Below are 14,782 nucleotides of genomic sequence, written 5' to 3' on the forward strand. Positions count from 1 at the left end.
TACTTTTCAAAACTCCTTCACAGACCTGATTCCACTTGACCTTCACAATCTGCTGGGAGATCATGAAGACAAGTACATTATGGCCATTTTATAGATGAGGAAATAGAGGCCACAAAAATAACCTTAACCTAGGACTAGAAATCCCCTTACCTACCCCTTCACTCCAGAAAGAGAATATTTCTTTCCTGCTTTAGAAACTATCATTTTTCTGCTCACCTCAAAGCCATTGAAAAGATTTCCACATAAAACTGACACTCTGTCAGGCGTGGTGGCGCGTACCTATGATATCCCAGCTACTAGGGAGGCTGAGGCAGGAGAATCCACAGGTTCAAGGCCAGCCTGTTCAACTTAGCAAGACCCTATGAGACCCTATGAAACTTTGCAAAACCCTGTCTCAAAATAAAAAATAATAAGGACCGGGCATGTGGATCAGTGGTCAAGAACCTCTGGTTTCAATTCCCAGTAGGAAAAACAAAAACAGAAACAAAAACTGTCAATCCTCTGGTCCAGCATAAATCTAGATTCCCAGTTACTATTTGTTTAAGACATACAAACCCATTTTTTTTAATCAACCAAAGCAAAATATAATAAGAAAGGTAAATCTGAAGTGTATCAGAAGCATCAAAATATATTTAAAAATAGATGCTGTGTGTTTCTTAAAATATATGCCTTTCTTAAAATATGTCTTAATTACTGAGATGTTCTTTTATCCAGAAAAATGGAAATCCAAAAATTTGAGAGGGTTGTCTACCTCCAAATTAAAACTCTAAGTGTGGAATGCATATTGTTAATATAGAGAAAAGAGCTACTAGTTATATGTCCCCAAGCAAGTCATTTGACCTGAGTTTTAATTTCCCCATGATGGAGAGAATAGAACTAGATGAGCTTTAATTTGCTTTCTAACTCTGAAATGTTATAATTTTATCTCTAGAACAAAATATTCAATGTCATTCACAGAAAGCCTTGTGTTGCTCTCAGAGATGTCAGCAAAAGGTCCCTGATGGAACCCAACCTCTAATGTATTCCTGGGTAGAAAAAAAAGTGTCTGTCTGAGGAACAAGAAGACTGGCCCGTGGTACCCTATCAGCCACTAATTTACTGTGTACCCTTGAGCTTCTCCTCTGCTAAATGAGGAATTGGACTCAGTGAGAAAAAAATGTCATATCAAGCGCCACTGGCAACTAATAGACAGTAGCTGCCTGGAGTTGAAACTGCATATGAATAAGAGAAAAGAGTGCTGGGATTGATTAGTGATGTCTGCCACAGGTGAAGGAATTGGTCATCCCTTGAGTAGATGCTCTCTGAGCTCCTCCTCTAACTTGGCACTAGTCTACTGTGAGTAGCACACCGAAAACCCAGGGATTCAGAGTCACTGATGCACAGAAAGCAGAACTTGGTTTGTTCAACTGTTTTTATATTATCCATGGCTTGAGTTTGAATAATCTGTCCCCTGATACCACTGTATTTCAGAAATTGCTACCTAAGGCAAATTTTCTACTTTTAAACTCATTTCCTGAGTCAGTCTTTTTAAGCCCCACATTAAATATTGATCTGCCCCGGAGAGATCTAACTTATTTAGTTGAGACGTGTTTGACTCCTCCAGAACTGTCAAGCTCAGAAATGGGGCCATACCCCTCCTGAAGCAATAACCATCTAGGAGAGTGACAGACAAGCCAAGGACACTGGAACCAGTGTCTGTTGCTCTGAGTCTCAGGGACAAAAATCTGCCTTCCTGGTTACAGAGATAGCTGTCTTACCCCAGTTTATCAGAGCATCTCTGAGAACCTTTCCCTTAAGAATTGATATCTGGAGGTCAAGGTCACTATGTGCAGACCAGACTCTCCATCCTGCCAACTCACAAAGATGGACCACAGAAACTCTTTCTGCTTGCTCCCAATGTGTTATTTTGAGGGGTTCTGTCTACCAAACTGTGACCTTCAGACTCTGTAATCTGTCCTTTGGTTCTTAATTCTGGCTCAGAAATGCAGTCCCTGACTTTAATCCTTAGCCTCAATGAACTCTGGCTTGGTGGCCTTTCTGATTGACAACAGAATGGCTGTCTCTTAAAGAAATCCTCCTGCTGTACTTATTGGTGTGACTTCAATGAAGAAAGAGAATGAGAGACAGAGGTAGACAGAGACAGTAACTTGACCTGCCATAGCCTGAGATAAAAAGCCCGCCCAGCACACAGGAGATGGAACCATAGGACCATGCCTCTTTCACCTCCTGCACATAGAATCACTTGCTTCCCTTACCATGCACTCTGGGTTGATCCAGCATGATTCCTTACGATGATCTAGGCTTCCAAATACAACTGCCAAGTTTCCTTCTAGATTTCTGGCAACATCTGTTTGGGGTCCAGCAAATAAGGGTCCCTGAGGCAGGAAACACAGCCTCTCTTCTTGCATTAGGAAAACAAAAAGTATAATTAATAATCTCAGTCCTACTATCCCTGTATTCTGTTTCCCAGATGGACATAGGGAGTATCATTAACCTCATGAGGGATAAAGGGAAATTGAGACTCTGAGGTTGTAGCCACTGGCCACATATGGCTAATTAAAATTAAATAAAATTTTAAAATCCAGTTCCTAAATCCCACTAGCCATGTTTCAAATGCTCAACAGGCCCACACGGCTAATGGTAACCATATTGACAGCAGAGAATTATAGAGCATTTCCATCACCGCAGAGAGTGCTGTCGGACAGCACAGCGAGGGATAAAGTAACATCCCTGTGCCAGGCAGAAACCGAATAGCAGAGCTGGTAGCTCAACTCCACCAGTCTGTCTGTCCACTCCCCTCCCCTGCTCTGGAGGGGAACTCAAACGGAAAGGTTGAGATAGGCAAGAAGTCAACAAAGACATCTCATGCTTACAATGGCATCTCACAATTTTGAGGATACCCCAGAGACCGTAAGCCTGGAAAGCCTGAGGCCTTTTGACTGCCTCCTGGTCAGGTGACAGCTGTCGCCAGCACTGTGGGTCACCTGCTGGTGATGCTGTTTTATCCCACCAGAGATCTCTTACAGGCCAGGAGGGAGGCTTGGGGCTCATCTCCCTCCTGTGGTTCCATCTCCTGTGTCCCCAGAAAATCAGAGTCAAGCACACAGAAGGACAGAAGAGTGTCTGACACACTCTGGCTCCTGAGACTGCTTGGAAATGGCAGAGGCCAATCAGAGCCTTTGATCTGCAGTTTTGATCCAATTATCATTTATGACACACCAGTCTTGGGCCAGTCTCTGAATCAGGTACTTTTGCCTGTATAACTTAAATAATTTCCGGAATCCTTGTGGCTCCAGAATATCCACAAACTAAAAACAATTTAAAACAATTCCAGTCTTTACATGAATCTCTCACTATTAAATGGAGCTCAGATAATAAATCATACCATTTCTTTTTTTTCCACTGTACTTTTGAACTTATACCTTATTTTTGAACAGCTTTACGGATATGTGATTTATGTGTCGTATGATTCACCTATATAAAGTGCTCAATAATTCTAGAATATGTTTGTGTCTCTTAAAAGATGCCTCATGCCCTTAGCAGTCCCTTTTCCTCTGCCATCACACAGCCCCAAGCCACCCCTACTGTCCTTTGTGTCTATAGATCTACCTATTTTGAACATTTTGTACATATGGGACAGTAATAAATATGTGGTCTTTTTTATGTTGCTTCTTTTATTTAGCATAATGTTCTCAAGGTTCATCCACGATACAGCGTGTGCCAAAATTTATTTATTGCCAAATACTATTTTTTATTGCCAAATACTATCTATTGTATGACTATACCACATTTTACTTACCACGTCAGGTGATGGACATATGAGTTGTTTGCACTTTTTGACTGTTATGAACGATGCCACCAGGCACCTTCCTGTTCAAGTGTTTATGTGGACATATGTTTTCATTTATCTTTGAGTGGAATTGCTGGGTCATCTGGTAACATGTTGCTAACATGTTGAGAAACTGCCAAACTGTCTTCCAAAGTGCTTGCCTACCGCATTTTATTTTACTATTAACAATGTGTGAAGGTTCAAGTTTCCCCACCTCTTCACCTGCACTTATTATTGTCTGTATCTTATGATAGCAATATTAGTGGATGCAAAGTGGTAACCGATTGTAGTTTTAACTTACCTTGCCCCAGTGACTAAGGTTGCTGAGCATTTGTGTGTGTGTGTGTGTGTGTGTGTGTGTGTGTGTGCTTATTGATCCTTTGCCTATTTTCTTGGGAGAAATGTCTCTTCAGATCCTTTGGCCAGCTTTTTAATTGAATTGTCTTTTTTATTATTAAGTTGTAAAAGTTCTCTGTATATTTAAGATACAAATCCCTTATCAGACATTTGACTTAAAAATAAATCCTTACATTCTGTGGGTTGTCTTTTTCATTTTCTTGATGGTATCATTTGCATAATAAGAGTTTTAAATTTTTTTTATTCTTTCCTTCCATCTATTTTTTGGTGTACTTTAATTATACATAATAGTTGGATTCCATATGCCATATTTGTTCACACACATTACATAATTTGATCTGTCTCTTTCCCCTGTACTTCTTCTTTCCCTCTTCTTCCTCCCTAATCAGCTTGCTCTATCTACTTTGCTAATCTCTCCTCTAGTATCATTATTATTTTAATTAGTACATTATAATTTATAAATTATAAATTAAAGCAAGATTCACTGTGGTACACAGACTCAACATAATTTGGTAGATCTTGTTCCCCAGTACATCCCTTTTTCCCCTTTCTCTCTCCTCCTCCCTTCCTTAATCTCCTTCCTTAATCCCCTTCCTCTACTTTATTGGTCTCCCTTCTATTTTTGTGACTTATTTACTTCCTTTTCTCCTCCTTCTCCTCCTCTTCCTCCTCCTCCTTCTCTCTCGCTCTCTTCCACATATGAGAGAAAACATTTGACCCTTAATTTTCTGAGTCTGGTTTATTTCACTTAGCATAATGTTCTCCATTTCCATCCATTTACCAGCAAATGACATAATTTCATTCTTCTTTATGACTGAATAAAGCCCCATTGTGTATATATACCACATTTTCTTTATCCATTTGTCTGTTGACAGACACCTAGGCTGGTTCCATACCTTGGCTGTGGTGAATTGTCCTGCTGTAAACATCAGTATGCATGTATCACTGTGTACGCCAACTTTAGTTCTACAGAAGCTTTTTAAAAAATTTGTTCTAATTAGTTATACATGACAGCAGAATGCATTTCAATTCATTGTACACGAATAGAGCACAGCTTTTCATCTCTCTGGTTGTACGTGATGTCAAGTCATACCAATTGTGCCATCATACATGTACCTAGGGTAACAATGTCCATCTCATTCCACCATCTTTCCCACTCCCATGCTTCACCCCCACTCCCATGCCTCACCCCCACTCCCCTCTGTCCCATCCAAAGTTCCTCCATTCTTCCCTTGCTTCCCCCCACCGGTTGTGGAAAAATATGGAACGCTTTATGAATTTACATGTCATCCTTGCTCAGGGGTCATGCTAATCTCTGTATCATTCCAATTTTTGCATACATGCGCTGAAGCGAGCACTGTACAAAAGCTTTTAATCTTGAAGTCAACTTCATCTACTTTTTTCTTTTGTTGCTTGTTCCTTTAGTGTCTAAGGCTTACTCGGATGTTTTCCTCTGAGAGCCTCATCCTTGTAGCTCTCACTTCCTAACACCTTTCTCCCATCGCTGGCTCACCCCATTGTGCCAGGCCATCCCTGCATAGCTTCATCCTCAGAGCTCATTCTCCACTGCCCACTGAAGACTTCTCTCTGCAATCCTGAGCCTGCCAGGGTTTTCTTTCTTATTTCTCCCTGTTTCTTTCCACTCATATCTATTTTTTCATTCCCACTAATAAGACTCAGCCTTTTCTGAAGCAAGACCCTCAAACTTCCTTCTTTATTTAGTTCAGATCCAAAAAAACCAGAAATTGGGCTGCCCTCACAGATTACTTGGCATGGAAGATTGAAATATCTTATAATGTAATGGCTTTTCTTTTGTCACTTGCATCTGTACCTATCTCAATGAACTCTTAAACAAGCCTGGGAAGCCAACTCTCCTAATCCCGATTTGCAGATGAAAAATCAGAAGTCTCTGGATGACAGAAGTAAGGAATGCTAGATGAAGGACCATGTCTTAAATGGGAATCTTAGAAGCTTCAGAGTCAGAATGTGAACTCAGGACCTCTGATTGGAAGCTCAGTGCTCTGCCCCAAAATGTTTGCCTCAGAGACTTCTACTCCAGTTAAATGACCCTACGTCACTCCCAAATGTTGCATTTATAAATACCACTGGTACCAACAGGCACTTTCTATTCCATTCAATAAATGTTTCCTGAGCAACTACTCCTTGCTGGGCACCAACTTGAACCACATTCACTTTTGAAGCGAGTAGGAGGGGAAATGGTCAAACCCTCCTGTGTCTCTTTTGCCTTCTTCCCTCTGACTCTGGAGGAGTTGCTGAGTCTCCTACATAAGTCACACCCAATAAATCTGAACCCTGGGAAAGCCACGTAGATGGACACCTGGTGAGTGTCAGGAAAGATGCCCAGGCTCGCTGTTCTTAGCACTCTGTGGAAACCTAAATGAATCGGATCCAATCAGGAAGCAGAGTTCTGGTGTGGAATGAAGCCAACTCCAGATCCCAACTCTGCTTCCTATCCACCCTGCACAATGCTGCCCATCCACGCTTCTCCCCAAGAGCTCTCTTCCTCCTGGACTTGGGTATCAATTAAGTAGAAAAGATAAGGCCCGTGCTGTGACAGCTGGGGTTCGTTACCTCCCAGCCAATCACTGCGTGTGTCTTCCCTGCATCCCGGACATTCTGCTCACCCAGGCATCCCCGCCTGCAGCAGACACAGGGCCCGGGGCCCAGGGAGGGTTTTGGGAGATGGAACCATGTGTCTGAGGTCTCAGCAGCGCTCTTACTGCTGGGAATGCTCAGGAGGGTCGACGGGAGCATCACGGCTTGGAGGAAACCTTGGAGAACCGTGGCAATCGGCAGGGAGAGGACCATCTGTTATTTTGTCTCCTATTTGTCTTAGAATTTCAGAGCAAGTGAGCAGTTGGGCTGCTCAGCTTCATTGTTCACAGTGGGGAGGAGAAGAGTTGGAGTGAGGAGTTATGTCTTCCAAAGCTGCAAAAAAAACTTTCTCTTCCTGGCTTTTTCGGCTCCTGTGGATTTCCTCTGTCCTCCAGGAGTAGGTCTTAGCTGTGAGGTGTGACCTAATCAGGAACCCCAACAGTTCCCAGAAGGATCTCAAAAGTTGCCCAGGAAAAGCCTTTCCTTCAGCCAGGTACGGTGGTGCACACGTGTAGTCCCAGCTACATGGGAGGCTGAGGTAGGAGGATCATGAGCCCAAGATTTTGAGACCAGCCTGGACACCACAGCAACACTTCATCTAAAATAAAAACAGGGCTGGAGGTATAACTCAGTGGTACAGTACTTCCTAACACGTGCAAGGCTCCCCAGCACCCCAATAAAAAAATTAAAATAAAATAAAAACAGAACGGCCAGGGTATGGTGTCGCAAGTCTATAATCCCAACTATTCAGGGGATTGAGGCAGTAGGATCGCAAGTTCACAGTCAGCCTGAGCAACATAGGGAGACCCTATGTTGTTGTGGGGTCTTTCGTTTGTTTGTTTTTTTAAATGCCTTGCTCTCAAACCTTCTGGCCAACCTGTGTTCGCAGACAAGGACCTGAGAGTGGAGTGAAGAAGGACAAGTACTTCCTGGCGCAGCATGAGCAACCAAATCGCCTTTGCTTAAAAATATGCAAAGCTCCATCATCCAGGACTGGGGATGTGGTTCCATGGTAGAGAGTTTATGCACAAGGCCCAGGGTTGGTCCCCAGACTTGCCAAAAAGAGAAAAAAAAAAAAATTCACCTGCCAGACAAAGAAGGCCACCACCATCTTCGTTTCCTCCCTGACCTCCTGTGATGTGCCCCACCCACAGCCTCATCTGGATCATTCCAAGGTGTTTTTTATCTAAAGTAAGATGATCAACCATCCCAATTTGTCCAAGACCAAGAGGGTTCCTAGCATGTGGGACTTTCAGTTATGGTTTTTTGTTTGTTTGTTTGTTTGTTTGTTTGTATGGGTCACCAGGGGTTAAACCCACGGGCTAAACCACTGAGCCACAACCCCGGTCCTTTTATTTTTTATTTTGAGACCAGGTCTCACCAGGTTGCTTACAGCCCTGCTAAGTTGCTGAGGCTGGCTTTGAACCTGCGATCCTCCTGCCTTAGCCTCCAGAGCCGCTGGGATTACAGGCATGAGTCACCATACCCAGTGGGAATTTCAGTATTAAAGATGGGAAAATCCCAGTGAAATCAGGACAATTTGGTCACTCTGGATGGTGACGGCAGACGCATGTGAATTGCATCTTTCAGAGCAGCTGCCTCTTTTAAGGACTAAGGGGTTTCAAAACTTCCCTGGCATCCTTTGGGTCATCTTAAGCCTCTGCCTTCGAGGACAAAGCCTGAGTATCAATCAGGCAGATGAGTGGAGCAAGTGACGGCCCTGAGGTGTCCCTCTGCACTAACACCCAGCCCACCATGCTGTGCTGCTCTGTCCAGCACGCAGGGCTCTCCTCTTCTGGGCCCTCAGTGTCAACAAAGTGGGGAAGGTAGGATTGAGGTGACGGCAGCAGGGTTGGTCACCACCTAACAGGCAGCTTCACTAATGGAACTTGATTTTGTTCTGATCGTGGGTAACTGAAGTGTCCAGGCCCAGGAGCTGAGTTGTGACAATTGCTTCCCTTGTTGCTCATAATTGGTTTAGTGTGGGTGAGCTACCCAGGTCCAGTCAAAGAAGTGTCAGAGAGAAACTGCTGGAAAAATTCTGGAAAAAAGTTTCCTCACTGATAAAAAGGAGGCTTTCAGAGAAAGGTCTGCCTCTTCTTTCCTTCTCTGTCAGTGGTAGAGCAACGGCACAATTTTGAAGCTCCTGTAGCTATCACATGGCCATGAGGGTAGGAAACAAGGGGACAGGAAAGAGAGTCAGAAATGCAAACCCAGAGCTATCATTGTTGGATTGCTGAACAAGACATCCACTTTGGATGCTTTATTATGTGGGGAGAGAAAAAACAAAAACAAAAACAAAACCCTCTTTTTAAAAGTTAGTGTAATGGGTATCCTGTGGCTTAGATCAAAAACCCTTGATAGACTGTAAGGTTTTCAACCCTGTAGTAGAGAATGTCACCAGAGGACATGTAGACTTGCACCTGGACAGATGTGCACCTGAGTCTGGCAAGACAGGAAATCTGCGAGCCTCCAGGCCTCTCCTCCAGCACTACCTTGTCAGAACTCACCTGGAGCTGGAGGGCCTTGGGACCATCCCCTTAAAAGACCTTCCAGCAAAAGGGGACCAGCCCAGCACTACAAGTTCCTTCCTTTGGAGTGGGGTGGTGGTCAAGAGAAAGTATTCTGGATTCTCACTAGGGATTCCTAAACAAGTTGCTTAACCTCTCTTTTGTCTTCTGTCTTGGGGGTAGCAGTGTCTAACTCACATGGCTATTGTGAGGCTAACATCTCAGCACAGGGTCAAATGCATCTGACTCTGGGTTGTGGGTCACAAGAACAACTGCAAGTTCTATGACTCGCTAGAACTTGCAGAGCTAAGAAAAGCTGTTGTGCTCGTGGTTCTTGTCTACGACAGCTGGAGGACACAGATTAAGGTCAGAAAAGGTAAAAGGCACATAGGACACTCAAGGAGAGACCAGACAAGCTTCTGCTTGTCCTCTCCCTCTGTTTGTATGGATGACAATTAATTTCCCCAGCACCAGTGGGTGAGATGTGTTAAGTATTGTCAACCCTGAATCATGGTGTCCAGGGTTTTTATAGGTGTTTTATCACATAGGCATGGAGTGCCTGCGTGGCTGACCTTAGTTATTCAGTCTGCAGCTCCTCCGGAGGTCAAACTGATACAGCATGACCCAGGGACCTCACCATAAATCACATTGTTAGCATTAACTATCTGGTGTAGACAGAGGCCCCAGGGAAACAAAGATACTCCCATCCGGCAGTATACGGCAAGGGTTTAGAGGGTATCTCCCGGAGTCTTTGAAATGGGTAAGGTTTTCTAAGATGTTCTCATCCCAGACCTGCTAAGGCAACCTGTCTGAGCTCTGACACATAATAGGCATCCAGTATCATTTTTGTTTCTTACGTGGGGCTGAAGTCTGCCTCCCGCAAGCACCTGTCCTTTGTCGCTGCCCTATAGGATCAGCTCATTGAACCCTTTTTCTCATTGCTGAGGGCAAACCCTTATTTCCCCTTCCTCTTTTATGATGGAGGGACCTGCATTCAATAGCTGCCCAGCTTCTCCTTCCCCTCACCTACTCCTCCCCAGGGAAGGGGAGAGACCTTCTTATTGGTAGGTTTGGAGACAGATCTGCACTCGCCTGGTACACTCCTTCCTCTCTCCCACACTGTCCCTCTGCAGACAGGCGACTCTACACTTCCACAGAAGCCTGCACCACTGCCTGCACTGTGCCTGGAGACAAGGTCAGATTCAAGGACAAAGTCTCTGTCTATGTGGCTAACAGACACAATAACCCCAATCTCAAGCAGTTCTTTCAGCTAGAAAGGTGATATTTTGTCTCCATTTGCCTGGCTCTTGTGTTTATCCCTCAGCTGGTTCCTTACACAAGCAGAAAGAAGAGGGATGGCATTATCCCCCTCGCACCCCAAAAGACAATTAGTCCTTCCAGAGTTCAGAAGGATCTCCCTTCAAAACGTCTCCCGCCATGCTCGCCAGGTCCTTCAGCCTTGGCCCCCCACCCCTCAGATCCCTGGTCTCCTCCAAGCCTCTGCACACTCTCCATGCTGTCTAGGACCCTCTTTAAATGTTGGACCAGAACGAATCACAGATGACTCCAAATGTAGTTTGACACACAAGGATCTCTTGATCTCTTCCCAGAGTTCCCAGGAACACCCTCACTCTTGGGCGGTTGCTCCGAGGACTGAACCTGAGGTTGCCTCAAGTCTATTTCCATAGGAATTAGCATTAGATTCTTTACCTCCGCATGGGACACTGGAAATTTGTTCACCTTACTAGAAAGCAAATCTCCTTCAATACATTAAATACACACACACACACACACACACACACACACACACACACACACACATCCTACAAGGTTTAGGAGTGTAGGAATCTCCTCCATCAAACGATCCTTTCTCTGGGAGCTCTCTCAACCATTTGTCCTCTATTTTATCCACTCTAGACGTATTTATGAGACAATTCTCCAAAATACTACATAGTAGTTAAGAGCACAGGCTGTAAAGGTAATGCTACCATCAAATCCCAACCCTACCAACTGTGTAACCTTGGACAAGTTACTTAGCTTCTCTGAACCTTAGTTTCTTCAGAATCTTAAAAGTTTTTAATAGTAGGTACCAACAAAGGGACATGCATGGCGTCTGGAATACATCATATTCTTGGTGACTCTGAACCATTATGTTAGATGAATATTGCTGGTATTACCATCACCATTACTTCAGCTAAGCCCTCTGTGGTAGTAATAACCTACAGTTAGAGTGGGGATGCAGCCCCTCTGGGTAGCTGGTTGATGGGTGAATATTGAAATTAACCATGGGTCATGGGGTTCTTTTGTGAAGTTGAACCCAAGTTCCAGATGTTTTATTTGGAGAGTCTGTGAAAGGAGGAGGAGGAGGGCTGAGGCTGTGATAGAAGGACAGAGGACATGGACAGGCTGTAAATCGTGGGCTGGAGAGACAGAGGCCTGAATTTGCTGAGGCTCTAGCCTTCAGACCCCTCACTTCTGCAGCTTAGAGGACGATCCCTGCTGTATGGCAGCATTTTGGGGGTCCAGACAAAAAGGAAAACAGAAGGCTCCTTGGAAATAAAAGGTGCAGGGATAAATGATGAACCCCAAATCACCCACATGACCACCTCGTTCCTCCAGGACAGACCCATGAACAGATTGATGTGGTACCCAAGTCAGGAGGGGGTTGAGGAGCAACAGGATGGTGAGTGAGCACAGGTCACCTGCACTTGAAGCCCACTCCTGCCGCTTATCAGCATGGAGACGCCGGATACAGAACTTGACTTCCTGCGGTTGGTGCTTCCCCGTGACCCGCACTCACCTCCCAGGGCCAGTGGAGGCGGTGGCATGGAGGGTGTGTGCGTTGGCTGATAAACATCTGGGCATCGTTACCATTCCTGCTCCACAAGTCAGGTGTGGAAATGGGCATCACTATTGTATGGTGCCATCTTATGGATGTCCTAGAGCCCAGAGAGTTCCACCCGTCAGAGTCCTAAGGAACTCTGTCCATCTGATGGGCCAGTCTCCAGCCTAGAAGGAGGAAAGCAGAGGTGGGCAAAGGCAGAGAAAAGTGGGCAGGAAAGCCCAACAGGCAAGGACAAGAACTACAAAAGCAGAGCAAGTTGGGGACATTTGGGGGCTTGAGCAAACGACCCGACCCCTCTCGGTAGACCAGGCATTAAGTAACAAACCATGAGAGCGTTGAGTCATTCAATGAAAGGTAAATCTGTTCAACACAATCAGTTTAAGAATATACAAGAAAAATGCTGTACAGCTGAGTGATATCACCATTACAAACAGGAAATAGTTCAAGGCGAAAGTCACAGGGGTCTGACTTCCTTCCTTGACGAGGCTGGTTAAATGGAACTTTACCAAAAAAAAAAAAAACAAAAAAAAAAAAAAAAAAAAAAACATATGGAGGTCTTTTTGCCTCATGGCAAGGTGTTATTTTGGTAGAAGGAAAGCGATGGAAGTGGGGGAAAAGAAGAAGGTGGGTGGGGTCTTAAGGTTTGTCCTTCCGTTTAAAAATAATCTTCCACTTGGCACAGCCGCTGTGGCCCAGGCGGCTCAGTCCACCTGGCTCTTCCTGACAGCACCCAGCGTGTCGCGGCCCCTGCCCAGCAGCATGTACTCCAGCCACTTGCAGTGTTCCCGGAGCTGCTTCTCGCGTGGCAGCAGGAAGGTGAGGACCTTGTTGCGCACGACGCCCCGGTCCTCCTCTTCCCTCAGCCGCTGCTTCACGCGGGCCGCCTGCTCCTCTTGCTGCACCAGGATGCTATTCATCTCGCAGAAGGAGTCTTCCAGGTAATGGATGGCCTTCAGCGCCTCCTTCTTAAAGTCCTCCAGCTCCCGTTGCATCCCCGCCACCTTCTGCTGCAGGATCTCCAAGTCAGCTGGCAGCGGGAGGCAGGAGGGCCATGACTGGGAGAGGGAAAAGTCTCCAGACTGGAGGCCACTCTCTACCATCTTCTTCCCTTGTAAGGTATTCACCTTCATGAGGATGGACCCAGCCTGATAGAGGGGATCCATCGCCTTGCTTCCCTGTTGGACACAGAGGGAGCCCAAAGACTAGCCGGATCAGTGACTTATTTTGCCTAGAGGCACAATTATTTGGAGTGGAGAGACCCTACGCATTGTGACATCGAGACCCCTTTGGCCAACCAGGAAGAAAGCCACATCCGCTCATTTGCATATTGTCGCTTCTTGTTTGGTCACCTGGAGTTCCATCTGCTTATCTTTCCAAATTGCCCTCCTGAGGGGTGGATGCTCATCCAATCATCATCCTTCCAGAATCAGAGCTCGAAGTCTTCTTTAACCCCAGGGACAAGTCAAGTTACAAGCAAGGGAGAAAACTGGCAAGATGTGACAGGGCAGGCCAGGCTCATTGGCTTCCAAGACTGGGTGGTCTTTGTCCTTGGAAAGGGCTCTGGATGGTCTTGGCATGATATCTGGTCTCCAGTGGCTCACCAGTAAAACAGGACATTGTCAGACAGGACACCTAGTCCCACTTCTGGCACTAAAATGCTATAGCAGTGATATAATTCCAAATCCATATGCCTAATGCCAGAATTCTAGATAATCTTTGAGTTGTGAAAAATGTACTTAATTATTTTTGTTGTTGTACCAGGGATTGAACCCAGAGCTGCTTACCAACGAAGTCACATCCCCGGTCCTATTTTCTTTTCTTTCTTCTTTTTTCTTTTCTTTTCTTTTTTTTTTTATTTTGTATTTTACTTAGAGAAAAGGTGTCACTAAGTTGCTTAGGGCCTCATTAAGTTGCTAAAGCTGGCTTTGAACTTTCCATCCTCCTGCCTCAGCCTCCTGAGCTGCTGGGATTACAGTGTGTGCCACCATACCCTACGAATGTATTTAATGTTGATGTAAGGTCCCAAGCAGCAGCTGATTTGGTATTTGCAGGTGAAAATGGGTCACTCTCATTTATTCAGCCTATTCTTCCTGAGCACTCACTATGTACTGGGAGCAGGGAACAAATGTAAGGGTGCATAGTTCCTCAACATACCTAAATGTCAACACCTATGAGAAAAAAAATATATAGAAAGGTGGACGTTGCATTTTCAGAAAATATTTCTAACTAATCTACATTGGGATTAGCCAAGAACAAAACTCCATTTTGCAGATTGCAAGCTCCTGCCCGGACCTCTCTCCTGGACTCCAAATCTAACATCTCCCCAACCACAAGCTTCAAATCCAGTCCATCCAAAACTGAATTGATTCTCTCTTCGCCCAGACTGGTTCCTGTTCTGGTGTTGCTATCTGACTAATGTCATCAGCCTGGGGCAACACCCAATCTGGTACCCACCTCAGAAACCAGCGCCACAGTTCAAATGTTTGTTCTATCCCAAATTCATGTTGAAATTTAATTGGTATTTTGACAGTATGAAAAGGTGAGAGACTTTAAGAGGCAGAGCCCTCTCGACTGGTTTAATGTCATTTATCTCCGGAGTGGGCTCCTTATAAAAAGGGTGAGTCT

General features: G+C 44.9%; 1 protein-coding gene and 1 non-coding gene across 2 annotated transcripts; both read right to left on the reverse strand.

Moving 5' to 3' along the window:
- Positions 1-5,441: 5,441 nt before the first annotated feature.
- LOC124981469 (U6 spliceosomal RNA) lies at positions 5,442-5,544 on the reverse strand. The gene has a single exon (XR_007107993.1). It is a non-coding gene; the product is annotated as a U6 spliceosomal RNA (small nuclear RNA).
- Positions 5,545-12,858: 7,314 nt separating this feature from the next.
- Positions 12,859-13,320, reverse strand: Ccdc182 (coiled-coil domain containing 182). The gene has a single exon (XM_047543185.1). The coding sequence runs from the start codon at positions 13,318-13,320 to the stop codon at positions 12,859-12,861; it is 462 nt and encodes a 153-aa protein (XP_047399141.1).
- Between the last annotated feature and the right edge of the window lie 1,462 nt (positions 13,321-14,782).

The sequence above is a fragment of the Sciurus carolinensis genome, chromosome 3 (genome assembly GCF_902686445.1).
Source record: "Sciurus carolinensis chromosome 3, mSciCar1.2, whole genome shotgun sequence".
Taxonomy (NCBI): Eukaryota; Metazoa; Chordata; class Mammalia; order Rodentia; family Sciuridae; genus Sciurus; species Sciurus carolinensis.